This window comes from Cnephaeus nilssonii (genome assembly GCF_951640355.1).
Source record: "Cnephaeus nilssonii genome assembly, chromosome: 22".
In the NCBI taxonomy this organism is placed as follows: Eukaryota; Metazoa; Chordata; class Mammalia; order Chiroptera; family Vespertilionidae; genus Cnephaeus; species Cnephaeus nilssonii.
In genome coordinates, this window is record NC_137093.1 from 23,274,257 (window position 1) to 23,288,165 (window position 13,909).

The 13,909-nt window shown below is 53.1% G+C and overlaps 1 protein-coding gene across 1 annotated transcript in view; it reads left to right on the top strand.

The window, feature by feature from the left end:
• MYO18B (myosin XVIIIB) overlaps positions 1-10,844 on the top strand; it is a 170,507-nt gene extending 159,663 nt beyond the window's left edge. Inside the window, exons 42-43 of the mRNA XM_079762228.1 lie at positions 6,889-8,134; positions 10,791-10,844. Of these exons, the coding sequence (XP_079618354.1) occupies positions 6,889-8,122 (1,234 nt within the window). The 3' untranslated portion in view covers positions 8,123-8,134; positions 10,791-10,844. The remainder of the gene's footprint in view (positions 1-6,888; positions 8,135-10,790) is intronic.
• The last annotated feature ends 3,065 nt before the right edge of the window (positions 10,845-13,909 follow it).

Consider the following 13,909-nt stretch of genomic DNA (forward strand, 5'->3'; position numbering starts at 1 on the left):
AGTCCCGAGCTTGACCCACATTGGCCCAAAGTGAAGCGTGTCTGTCACTGATCTAGTCAGAATGGATAAAGGGAAGGAAGGAGCCTGTTACCTTAGGCCAGTGATGGGCAACCTTTTGAGCTTGGTGTGTCAAACTTCGCCAAAAAACTGAGCATAACTCGGGTAGTGTGTCACTTTGAGGAAAAAACATTATTTCGCAAATGTTTCATCCTCAGGAGCAGCAAATGTTTCATCCTCGGCATGCAGCCGCCTCAGCGGCCGCGTGTCATCAGAAATGGCTACGCGTGTCAGTGCTGACACGCGTGTCATAGGTTCGCCATCACTGCCTTAGGCTCACGTTGGGGTTCTCACCCAGCTCTGGGGGCTGGGTCTGTTCCCAACCAAACCACAGGAACATTGGGGGAGGAGGGGTCCCCCAAAGGACATCAGGGTGCCTTAGCTGGAGCAGGAGAATGATACTGGGTAGGTTGTATTTATTTTTGTGTTTGTTTTTAAAAAAAAGCAAAGCAAATGGTCTCCATCAATGGGAAGACTGAATGATGGGAGTGAACAAGATCACGCAGCCAAAAAATGAAGGGGAGGGGAGGGGAGAAGAGGGGAGGAAGGAGGAAGGAAGAAGAAGAAAGGGAGAAGAGAGGGAGGAAGAGAAAACACACTTACTAGAGTGTTTGTGCTCCCGTTTGGTAGCCTTGGGAAGTCCCAGTAAAATCGTGTGTATACTGGTCAGAGACGACATTTATCCCTACATTTCAGTGGCCGATCTATCAGCACAGAATTAGTGATGCTGTGGCTTGAATTTATTGCCAACCATGGCTCTCCACTGTTGCTGTTGGCCGTGTACCATCTTGCAACACGAACGTGGAGATTATTGTATAAATTATTCTCACTCACATAATCATCGTGATTTTAATTACTGTGTAATCTTCGCTAATTACTGTTGTATGTATCATTTGCTTTGGTGCCGACGTAACGTAACTGCTTTTCCTTTGGCTAAAAAAAATGGCATGACAGCGTCTCCCTTTTTCTGGGGGGAAATTGCTTTCTGTAAACATTCCCAGCCCCATCCTCTTGGCTTGTGGTTCTTTCGTTTAAAAGAAAAAGATTTAGACACCGCCACCACCCCCTTTTCACCCCCCTGTTGGTTTTTTATTTGCAATAAGGCTGGCTTGAATTAATAAAGAGGTCTAAATTATAGGGCATTGTTTTAAAAATAAAGTTGCATTACTTTCAAGGAAAGGCAATTACTTCTACGGAAGTGAAAGCCAAGGACGGGTCACGTGAAGCCCGCTCCGATGATTAGATCAGACTTCTTTGTAATTAGTTCATTAATTATGTAAATATGAATGGATGGCACTTAGCATTAAAAACAGCTTGTTCTCAAAGTAGGTTAAGCATCCATGCTAATCTCATTCCAATAGTACATTTATTCACTGGTCTCCGCGCTCAGAGACCCAGAGCTCGAGATCATTTTAATTCATCCCCAATGTCCTTGATGAAGGGGCCTCTCGTGAACATGATCTCGTGTCTTCCTGGGACAAAGGGGTCCCTTTCAGGTTTCTCAGGATGAGGAAGACTCGTGGGGAAGATGTTAACACCGAGGGTGTGGAAGTGTTCGAGGCGAACACACCCACCTTGGACGCCAGGCCTAAGCCAGGGAGCCCAGGCGGGGGTCTCTGTCCAGGAGTCATCCTTGGAGCCCGCGGCCCTCGCAGATGGCTTTCCATGGAGAGAGGGCCGTTCCTTGCCCACAACTCCAGGTCCCGGCGGGTAGGTCTGTGGGGTGCCGAGGCTCACTAAGGTAGCTGCAAGTTTGTGTAGAACCATTTGGATTCGTCACTGATGCTCCAAAACGTCGTTCCCGAATCGGTGGTTCGCTCATTGAGCTAAATTTTTGTTACGTGAACTTATTGTTGAAATATACATACTTCACATCCATGTGATTTTCCATATCCATACGCCTTTATGACATTTTCAAAAATTAGTCAGACCTATGTATTTTCTACCCAAATCAGAACCAAACCATTACTACTCCTGGAGTTCACTCTAGATTGTGAACTGGAAGTTGGTTTTGAGTCTATTTTAAGTCCAGAGAAGAGTCAAGGGCTGGCTGGTAAGTAGGGGTGTTGTGTTAACCAGCCAGATGAGGCAGATGGAGCCCTTAGTTCATTCTGTCCGCACTTCCACAACCCCTCATCTTCCCGTCCCTCCATTCCTTTCCCCCAGGGGTGGGGAACCTTTTTTCTGCCCAGGGCCATTGGATATTTATAACATCATTAGCAGCGGGCCATACAAAATTATCAACTTATTTGGTCAAACGTTTAATTAACTCACCCCCAATGCCTTGGCAGGGCCAGACCAAATGATTCATATGGCCCGAGGGCCAGACGTTCCCCACCATCCCAAGAACTTCCTGCGCCGCTGATTCTTCTTCGTGGGTCAGCCAGTCTCCACGCCTACAGCGTGCCCTCCAGGAGGGGAAGGTCCCGTCTTCCTCTGAGCTCAGCCTAGCATCGTGTGTAGTTAGACCTGAGCCTCGGTTTTCTCATCTGTACAATGGGATAAGGGTCAGTGGAGCAGAGTGGTGAGGGGGCATGGATCCCGGAGGTGGACTCCTTGGTTTAAATCCACTTCTCCCCATTTATCACACGACAGATTACTGACCTTTCTGAGCCTCCTTTGTGGAATGGGAAGATGACAATAGTATCTGCTTTAGAGGATTGTGGGGAGGATAAAATTGAGTAGATCTGCAAAGCCTGAAGGCACCATGTAAGGCAGCTGTTATCATCCAGAATCATCTGGAATTTACCTGTGCGCTCTAGGGACTCCATAAATGCCTCCTTTCTCTAGAGCGATGAGCACAGTTCTGGGCACCTCATCAAGTGTAATTACGGACCATCAATCGCTGTGTTGGGCTCGGTTACAAGGCCTCAGGCCATCTTGAAAGGACATCTGGTTTCCCTTCCCAGGCCTCGCCAGTCTTACAGAACATCAATACATTTTTAATTTCCTCTTTAATTTCAGGGTGCGGATGAAGAATGGGGGTGACAGTGCACCTCTGGGGATGATTCATGGTGTCATTAAAACCTTCTCCCGGTTCCCTGTAGCTCCGCTGGCCCCCACCCCGCCCGGACTCTCAGGCCTGGAAATTGTGTGTTTTTCGCTGTGTGATTGTGTCTGATGCCAGTGAATCCGGCATCTGTCTGCTTGACTGGGATCTCGCTCTTTTGGATCGTCGTGTCTCAGTGGATTGGGGAGATGTTCACGTGTAGATGTGAGGTAGGCCGGTCCAGGTCTCTACTCAGCTGTCTGCCTGGAGGGCCTGTGATGTCAGGGAAGGGAAGAGCATGAGCTTCAGGGTTCACATCCAGGCCCTGCCCCTTAGCAGTGACCTTGGGCTAATGGTTTCTCACCCGTGAGCCTCAGTTTGCTCATCTGCTAGATGGGTGAGGAATCTGATCCTGATGAGACGATATATACAAAACATGCGCACACGGGTGCGCTTTTCACTTGTCACTGGGTATTCAAGGAGCGTGTCCTGGTGCGAGAGCCACTGGGATGTGGGGGCTTTGTCACAGGACAGCCTGGCCAGGGCAGGGACGTGGGCCAAACAGGGACACCTGTCTCAGCAGCTGGCTCGCTCTGGGCTGGACCGACTACTTCATTCTCCGCGTCCTTTTCCCATTCTGCTCAGCGCAGGATCACGTGTGAGAATCACTGATTCCCGAACCTCTGCCCGCATTGCAGGGCCTTCTCTACCCCTGATAGAAGGGATTATTCAAGAAAAACAGTCAAGCAAAAGCACTAAGATTTTTAAACAACTGCAGAGTGGGGCAAAAGTAGGTTTTCAGGGGCTCATATGGAAAACAGTGACAGCAGGTCTGCTAGGAGGGCTCCATGTGGCTAGACTGACGGGCAGGCGGCAGAGGTCCCCAAGGTGTCCCTGGACTCTCTCCTTAGAGGATCGCAGTGCCCGCCTGGCGTTTGTCCACCCCTGTCTCCCAGCGGCTCCGAGCGCCTGCTATTCATCGTCCCTCCCCTGGGCCAAGGCTCTGGGAGGCAGGCGCAGTGACATCTTGATTATCCACCAGCCATCCATCACGCGAGGCCGACGGAGGGGAGTCCCCTCTGAGCCAAGCTGTACAGTGAGGACAGCTGGGGGGGTGGGGGGGTGGGGGCGAGGCGGGGGATGAGTCTGCCCAGGCCCCTGGCTGGGGACAGCAGAGTGTGTCTTCCAGCCCGCCCTGCCCGCAAGACATCAGGCCTGGGCAGAGGGACGGGTGATCGCAGCCCTGTGGCCAACAGGCAGGGGCGCGAGTGGCTGTGCTGGGACGTTGGGGGCATGCGCCTTGTAGAGGTGTTGCTTCTGTGCTCTCTGTCCCAGAAACCAGCACTCCTTCTCCTCCTCCTCTTCCTGTAACTTCTCTTCCTTCCCTCCCTTCCCTCCCTGTCCTGGCCTCCACAGCCCGCACCGGGGTGGGAGCCGGGGTGAGCAGACGGCAAAGTCCCAGGCAGCTCTGTGACAGGAGCCCTCGACGCCGCCTGCCCCACGTGGCAGGCGATGGATGAGACCGCGCACCCAAGACACATCCATCACCCCGCTCCCCTCGGGGGCCGAGGCAGGACGGAAATGACTTCTGTCAGCTCCGCGGCAGCCCACTGCCCCGGCAGCTCCGAGCTGTTTATTACAAAAAAGAAAGAGTGAGAAAGCCATCTTGCCGTGTATTAGGGGAGCGATTGCCAGGCAGTGATGTTGACAGACACACTTTGGGGTGATCATAAAGGAGCCCTTCAGCTCCCTTCCCGGCCGTGTCCAGCTGTGACGGAGATGGAAGCTGACAGCCACCATGTGGGAGGCGGCAGCTGCTCCAGGCGCATGGGGCCACCCCTTCTCAGGCTCCAGGAGGCACCTGCCCACCGTTCCCTCTCCGTCCCTCTGGGAACCTCCGTGGAGGCTTTCATTGAGGCCCGTGGTGGGCTAGGCTCAGGGGATTCAGAGTTTAGTAGCAGTAGTAACGATTGCCATTAACTGTTAATCATGAAGAGCCATTAATTATCACTTATTAATTATTCATTATTTGAGGGGCTAGGTGCCAGACCCTGTGCCCAGGGCTTTTCTCTCGTCCCGCTACTTCTCCACGAGGTCACATGGTGACCTGTGCAGGAGGAGGTGGAAGGACTGCCCAGACAGCAAATGCAAACCCTGGCGGAGGGGCTCGGCCGTCCTCGGGACTGGCGTGGCTGCAGCCGGTGAGCCAGAGGGCAGCTCGAGGCTGGGAGTAGGGAGCTTGATCCCGCAGGAGAACCAAGGACGGTGAGGGGAGTGGGTGATGGAGGTGGCTCATCGACACCGTAACCTTGTCCCTGTGTCTCCCCACCTCCCCCCAACACACACACCGTGACCTTGACCCATGGACCTCCATCCAGCTGACCTCAGGAGTAAGAAGAGGCAGATGAGAAGACCCAGCCCGGTGCCCGTCACGCATGGAACCTTTAACAGAATATCAGCGCCACAGCTGCCTCCCACGGGTCCTGGGTCTGGGGAGACGCCTGCCAGCCCCAGAAGAGAGAGGCACATGGGATGGTTGAAGCCCTGGCCTCGGGAGCCCAAGAGACAGTGTCTAGGTCTCTGCCCACGTCCCTGGAAAGAACCCTGACCCCTGCCCTATCTGTAGCTCCTTCCCCCTCCGGGCGGCACCTGCAGGGCCATTGGCTGGGCTTCCTTCCCCGACTCCAAAGCCCTTGGAGTTACTGCCCTGTCCTCTGGGACCCTGGGGTGGCAATGGTGACATCAGACTGTGGTGGGCAAGGGACCTTCCTCACGGTCTCAACCAGAATCCCAACCACCGTTCTGGGTGGAGGGCTGGCTCCTGTGTGCAGCTAGAGCAGCAATGCCGAGGGTGGGCAGTGGCCGGAAACCTGCCTGCACCTCGCTCCCAGCCTCCTCCAGTCCCCAGCCCCAGCTCCGCCTGCCCTGCCCAAACCCTGGCAGCCGGCACCCCTTTTGCTTTTTATAAATGACAACTCTGCAGGTGGGCGGGAGGGGCGCTGTTTTTCTTAGAGGAAGGACCAGTAGGTTTTTATTTGGTTTTTATTTATTAAAGGGATGGTTGGCGGACTGCGGTCTCGCTCCTTTCAGCAACATCCTTCATCTTCTAGTCCAGGCTCCTCTTTTTCTTGCCGTGTATTAGGGGAGCGATTGCAAGGCAGTGATGTTGACAGACACACTTTGGGGTGAAGGAAAGTGATGTGGGCTCGGCTGCTGCAAACCGACTCTGCAGGGAGGCCAGGCCTGGTGTCGTCCCAGAATAGAAGCCGTCTGTCCCCTTGTGCTGGTCTTGGTTCCATGTGGGTTTCGTGCCGATCTCTCCCTTTGGGAGGGACCGGTCTTCCCCCGCACCAGGACCAATCAGGGCGTCACAGAGCACCCCACTGAGGTGCACATTTGGGTCACTGACTTTCCGAAGCCCTTCTGCTGGGCCTGTCCTCTGGGCTTGTCCCTGAATAAACAGCCAGCCTCCTGCAGGTCTCCCCGTGTCTTCCAGAAGCGAATGGCTTACTCCACAGCGGGCTCTGGGACGACGCAGCCCATCCTGTCAGATAGGATGCCTCATAAATCTAAGTCACTCGTCCTGCCTGCGTGTTAATCTACTCGAACGCACTTAGCTGGGTTTAATTATAGACAGAAATTGCATTTCAGAGAGCAACGAGAAATCATTTACCTGGCTTGAATTTGCGCATTAAATCACGCGGTTCATTTGAGAATGCGGTGGGGATGGCATTTCCAAAGAAAAACAATATTAGCGCCTGTGCTCGGAGGCTCCCGCGCTGCGTGCACAAATTGTATGAGCTGCACGATCCCCACCAACTGTGTCTTTCTTGTTGGCGCAGGACGCACGAGGAGGCCGGCGATGCCCAAAGCATCCGGCGGGTGTCAGCCCTGAGCGGAGCCCAGGATGCCCCCAGCAAGACCACGGGGGACAAGCCCCTCTCTTCCCTCTCTCCCCTCTCCCTCTGCCGGCAAAAGTACTGCCATTTGGGGGATGGCGACGAGTGTGACGTCCAGAGGAAGCCCCCGGAGAGATCAGGAGCCCTGTCTTCCTCCCCGTCTTCTCGGAGGGCGGACACGTCCCCGGTGTCCAGGGAGAAGCTGCCCAGCCCTTCGGCCGCCCTGTCGGAGTTTGTGGGAGGGCTCCGGAGGCAGAGGGCTCAGAGGGGCCAGGGCGCGGCGCTGGGCTTGGAGGACTGGCCCACCCTCCCCATCTATCAGACCACTGGGGCGTCCACGCTGAGGAGGGCCAGGGCCGGCAGTGACGAGGGACACCTCTCGCTGAGCTCCCCGCTGGAGACGGAGGACTGCACCGAGCCATCCGCAGGTCTCCTGCGCTCCACCAGCCTCAGATGCATCCCTTCCCAGGGCGGGGAGGGCACCCCGCTGCTCCCCCAGGGGCGGAAGGCCCGGTTCAGTTCCTGCGAGTCCCTCTTAGAATCAGGGCCTGGCTTGGGGAGAAAACTGAGCTCCCCCTCCGCACCCAGGGACACACTCTTGTCGCCCACGCTGCGTCCTCGGAGGCGCTGTCTGGAGTCTTCCCTGGACGACGCGGGCTGCCCAGACCTGGGGAAGGAGCCGCTCGTCTTCCAGAACCGCCAGTTCGCCCACCTCATGGGGGACCCTCCGGACAGCGACCCATTCAGCTGGAAACTCCCGAGTCTCAACTACGAACGCAGGGCCAAAGTGGACTTTGATGACTTCCTCCCGGCCATCCGGAAGCCTGAGACTTCGAGGTCCTTGGCCGGAGCCGCCAAAGATGGGCAAGACAGTTCCCGGCCCTCCAGCGTCCACTTTGAGACGGAAGAGGCTGACCGGACCTTTCTCTCAGGGATAAAGACCATTTTGAAAAAGAGCCCCGAGTCCAAGGAGGACCCTGGTCACCTCTCCGACTCGTCCTCCTCCTCCAGCTCCATCGTGTCCTTCAAAAGCGCCGACAGCATCAAGAGTCGACCAAGGATCCCACGGCCAAAGGGAGACGATGGAGAGCGACCGTCTCCGGGCAACAGAGAGCCGGGGACGGGGAGGAAAGACGAGGACGTGGCGAGCATCATGAAGAAGTACCTGCAGAAGTAGGAACCGGCTCAGGTAAAGTAACGGCTGGGTCGTCTTGGGGGGTATAAGACGAGATCATCACCAGGGCCCGACAGCCTAGAGCAGGGGTGGGGAACGTCCGGTCCACGGGCCATATAAGGCCCGAGAAACCATTTGGTCTGGCCTTGCCAAGGTATGAGGGGTGAGTAATTAAATGTTTGACCAAGAATAGCAGGCTAATTTTTAAGTTGGTAATTTTGTTATAAATATCCAAATGGCAGACACAAGGTTCCCCACCCCTGGCCTAGAGGAAATGTGTTGCTGCTGCTGCTGCTGCTTTTAATGCTGTGACTGATTTCTCTGGAGGCCGAGGGTTTTAGAGGTGTTAGCTCATCAGAAACCCTCTGCCAGGTGCCACCTGTTTCTTTGCTCTTTAAAATGCAGACACGTCGGAAAGCAAGAGGGTCCTAGGGGACAAGGCTAGAGAAGGTGCTGGCTTTTAAAGCTGCTTGGTCTGGCCTTTTAAAGCCCCTTCCCCGCACCCCCATCTTGCTTATCTCCAGTGTTCCATTCACCCCGAAGCCGGAGGCGCTGTGATGTCTCTCTGCCCCATCATGGTGGGGTCATGGTAGCAGGGTCAGGCCAGGGTGGAGGAGGCCTTGAGTATAGTGGAGTCCAACTCCTGCATTAAGTGTCCGGAGAGAAACTGAGGCCCAAGGGGAGGGAGGAAGGGATGCGTGTAACCGTCACAGAGCAGCAGTGCGGGAGGAGCGGTGCACCTGGCCACCCGCCTGCTCTCCTACTCCCATTCCTGACCCCGGCACTCCTCTGCAGAAAGGCAGGAAGAGGCACTGACGGTGAATAACGGCTTCCTTGTCTTGAGCGTGTATATATACATCAGGTGGTCACTTAGTACCCACAACAACCCCAGGAGGTGGTTGCTAGTATTTATTACCGTTTTACAGGCTGACAAACTGGGAATCAAAGAGGTTAAGCCACTTGTACCACATCATGCAGGCGGAGCTGGGATTGGAAACTCCAGAATCGCCACTTTCATCTGTAATGCTAGTCCATATCCCAGGCATCTTCTTGGGTTAACTCAGCCACACTGATGGAGCTGGGTCTTTAAGGAGGCTGCCTCCATTGCCCTCAAAAAGGAGGTGGATGTGATAATCACATATCAAAAGGGGTGTTGGGCCCGGCTGGTGTGGCTCAGTGGTTGAGTGTCGATCTATGAAACAGAAGGTCACGGTTCAATTTCCAGTCAGGCACATGCCTGGGTTGTGGGCTTGATCCCCAGTAGGGGGTTTGCAGGAGGCAGCTGATCAGTGATTCTCTCTTATCACTGATGTTTCTATCTCTCCCTCTCGCTTCCTCTCTAAAATTAATTTTTAAGTATTTTTAAGATAAAAAAAATTAAAAGGAGTGTTAGAACTCATGGACTCCAACCTCAATGTTGAACAAGTGAGGGAGACCTCAAATCAAGGTCCCCCAGTGGGTCTGCCATCATCCCAGCCACCCTGACTCCCAGTTCAGGGATCTCCGCCCAGAGGCAGGGCCAGCCCTCCGACAGCCCCTGCAAAGGCGCATTCACACCGGAGCATCCCACTTCCTGGCCCCCAGCTGAAATGCAGATCCCTTTACGGCAGGATGGGCTTCAGCGGAGGAGGAGTAAGAAGCTCCCTCCAGGTTCAGGCAGAATATAAACCCACAGACCAATGATCGTCCACGGCCACATTCATCTCCCCTTATCAAACCTCAGCGCTCGCCGCCGCGCCAGGCTCAGGCTGCAGGTGGGCGCTCCGCCCCAGCCCTCCTCCCACGGGCGTCCTGGACCAGAAGGAGCCACGCACCCCGCCCTCCACCGCTGGAGACCCGCTGCTTTGCGAGGCACCGTCAGCCCATCAAAAAGCCATTGCCCCTTCCGTGGAGATGGTCTCGGATGTCTCAGAGCAAATTAATTTGACTTTACATGGCCTTCTCTCTGCTCTCAATTACCGAGGAGAGATCTGATACTCATTTACATCACTGTGCTCTCGGGGACACAGAACGCACTTTCAAAGGCCACGTAAAGGGCACACGTCCATAAGGGGAGCAGCCCTTGGCAGAAGCCGACGCAGAACATCTTGTCTCTGCCATTTCTCCTTAAACTCAAGCTCCCTCCCCCCTCCCAGCCCTGCTCACTGTGATGACAGAGCACCCGCCTAGATTGTCCCTCTGCCAGGACCTCCCGGCTGGAGTCTGGGACTAAAAACAGTGCGGCCCGTTCCCCAGGATGCGAGCATGTTACGGGATTTGGAACCCAAACGAGCTCGGTTCTTCCCGTCACTGGCCTTGGGACCTTGGGCAAGCCATGTGACCCTGCTGAGCATCTGTGTCTCAGCTGGAAAACGGGCATAATAATACCAGCCACGAAAAGTAACACTGTGAGTCGCATGAGAATGCGAGGGATCCCGAGGACAGAGCGCGGCCCCCTGTGGCTGCACTAAATGTCAGGTCACCCTGCCCCGGGAAACTGGGGTCCTGCAGGAACCCTGCCCCTGTCTCCCGCCGCTTGTTTCCCGTCCTCATGTCTTCATTCCTTTGGTCACATCTCTGCAGGAAAGCCACCTGGGCACCTGGGCCTCCAGGGCCTCCCCACTCTCACTCTCCTCCCCACAACTCAGTTCCCAGGTCCCATTGATCAGCTCTGACCTACGTTTGTTTCCAGCCTCCTGAGATGCACTGCCCTCGAAGACTTCCGACTCTGCAGAGAGAGACCGGCCCGGCCTTCCTGGGGGGCCCTCAGTCCCACTACGGCGAGCATGGCCGCCCTCAAGAGGAGAGAGGGGTCCAGCAGAGGCCTATCCCGCGGGGCATGGGGCTCCCAGTGTGCTTGGTCTGCACAAAATAAAGTGTTGGCTCCTTGGCATCTGTGTCTTCTCTCTGTTCTCTGATCCTGTTCCCCGGACTCTAGAGGGTTGATGGGCAGGAATGGAACCAACCCAGACTCTCTGTAGTTTTCAGTGACATACTGCTACTTCTCTCCCTATATGTCTACATGCAATGGTCTTGCTCCTTCTCTTCATTTGTCTAGGTTCTGCGCAAGTGTCACCTCCTCCAGGAAGTCTTCCCTGATTGGTCAAACTGAAATAACCTTTCCATTCTCCCTTAATTCCCATACTTAACTCTATCATATTTCCCTTGTCTGTTTATTTTCCATATTGTGTGCAAATGTGTGGGCAAGCATCTAAGAAATTTTGATGGATGAATGAATGAAGGAACCAGTGAACAAAATAATGAGCCTACACACACTGAATGCATGCAACACACTGGCATATATGCATGCCTCTGCACGTCTGCCCATATCAACATCCAAGAATGTGTGAACATCTCCCAGTCCCCCATACACCTGACATACGGTACACGGCCCTACCACACACACACACAATAATACGCCCATGTACATAAACTACACTGGCATGGGCACATGAAGAAACGGATACCTGTTTCTTCAAACATCCTTAAAGAATTAGTAACAAGAACAAGTTGGCTGTTTATTGATCCCATACCGTGTGCTAGCCATTATGCTAAGCGTTCTACACATCTTGCCACAACTTTATAAAAGGTCCTGAGAGATCAACGTACTTATTCCCTATTTACAAAGGCGGGACTAGCTTACGCCCACATTTGGGTAGCCAGTGCCACCTCTCTCTACATTCCCACTGGCACAGTCTCCATGCCCTGCCCCTCCCCAAGGGGGCCACTGTCCCTAGGAGGCCTCTGGTGTAGCCAATCACAGCTCCCACCAGGGAGAGAGAAGCCCTGTTTGGATCACTGATGTATTAGCTTGCTAGGGCTGCTGTAACAAAGGGCCACAAATTGGGTGACAGCCCTGGATGATGACAGTCTTTCTTTCCCTGGATCCTTCTCCCAGCCTCTGCCTGCAAAGCATGAACTTAAAGAGTGTGCATGGCTCTCCCTGGTCAACGCTCTCCCCCCTTCCCCAAGCAACCACTGTCCTGATTGGTGTCCCGGTAGGTTAGGTTTGCCTGTCTTAGAATTTCACATAAAGGAGGTCACACAAAATATACTTCTCTGTGTGTGTGCAGACGTCCTTCACTCAGCAAAGCGCTTTTGAGATTCATCTGTTATCGATGACTCAGTAGTTCCCGGCCTTTTTCTCTGAGTAATAGTTCATTGTTCAGATATACCACAGTCTCTTGTATCTGTTTTCCTGTTAGGTGACTATTGAGGCTGTTTCCTGCTGTTATAAAAAGACCTGCTGTGAACATTTGCATCCAAAGCTTTTTGTGGATGTTATTTTCCTTTCTCTGGGATAAATACCTAAGCAATGGATCGCTGGGTCAGAGGGCAAATGTATGTTTAACGTCCTGAAAAGTTGCCAAACTGTGTTCCAAAGCCATCGTACCATTTTGCCTTCCCACCAGCAGCGTAGGAGGGTCCGGTGCTGTTGCTCTTTTAATTATAACCATTCCGGTGGGTGTGTAGCGGTATCTCCTGGTGATTTTAACTGGCATTCTCTAATGACTAATGATGTGGAGAACTTTTTTCTGTGCTTATTGGCCATTTGCATCTATTCTTGTGTGAAGTGTCTGTCAAAGTTATTTTTATTGAATTACTTGTCTTTCTGTTATCAAGTACGGATTCTTTATGTGTGCTGGATGCAAGCCCTTTGTCAGATATGGGTTTTGCCAAAATTTTTTTCCAGCTGTGGCTTGCCTATTTATTTTCTTACAGATATATTTTGATGAGCAGGTGTTTTTATTTTTGCTGAAACTCAGTTTATTGTGTTTCTCCGCCCGCCACACCCCCCTTTTGGGCATTCATGTTTTTCAAACCCGTTTAAAGAAACCATTGCCCTCCCCAAAGGTCATCAAGATATTCTCCTACCTTTTTCTTCTAGTAGCTTTTTGTTTTAGCTCTTACATTTACGACTGTATTCACTCATAATATATCCAGAATGTGTCAAGGGCTCAACAGGGAGTCTCTTATTTAATTCTCCTTAACTTTTTTTTAAAGATATTTTTATTGATTTCACAGAGGAAGGGAGAGGGAGAGAGAGAAATAAATATCAATGATGAGAGAGAATTATTGATTGGCTGCCTCCTGCATGCTCCCTACTGGGAATTGAGCCCACAACCCAGGCATGTGCCCTGACCGGGAATCGAACTGTGACCTTTTGGTTCATAGGTCGACACTCAACCACTCAGCCATGCCGGCTAAGCTCCTTAATTTTGTTTTGAAGTAGGTACAAACACTGTCTCCATTTTCATTTAGGTCTTTTATGGCATTTTTCTCATTTATTCACTTGTTTGTTTTGCAAATACTTGTCTAAGATGCTCTTTGGAGCCGGGTGGACCTGACCTCGCCACCCCCCACTCCCCATGTTTGCATTTGACCTGCATGTTGAAAACTCAGCCCCCACCCAGAGATAATCCCAGGGACCAGGGAGACTCCACGATGGCCAGGAAGGATGTCACAGGGGAATTGCTTGGGGGAAGCCGAGTGAGATGCAAATATTCAAGCACAAGGAGAAAGACAAGGAGGGAGCGGGAACGCCTGGGCAGAGGCCCAAGGCTGGCGTTCCTCTCGCTGGGATGGTTGAGCAGGAAAAAGCTGTAGACCAGTGGTCGGCAAACCGTGGCTCGCGAGCCACATGCGGCTCTTTGGCCCCTTGAGTGTGGCTCTTCCACAAAATACCACGTGCGGGCGCGCACGTACAGTGCGATTGAAACTTCGTGGCCCATGCACAGAAGTCGGTTTTTGGCTCTCAAAAGAAATTTCAATCGTTGTACTGTTGATATTTGGCTCTGTTGACTAATGAGT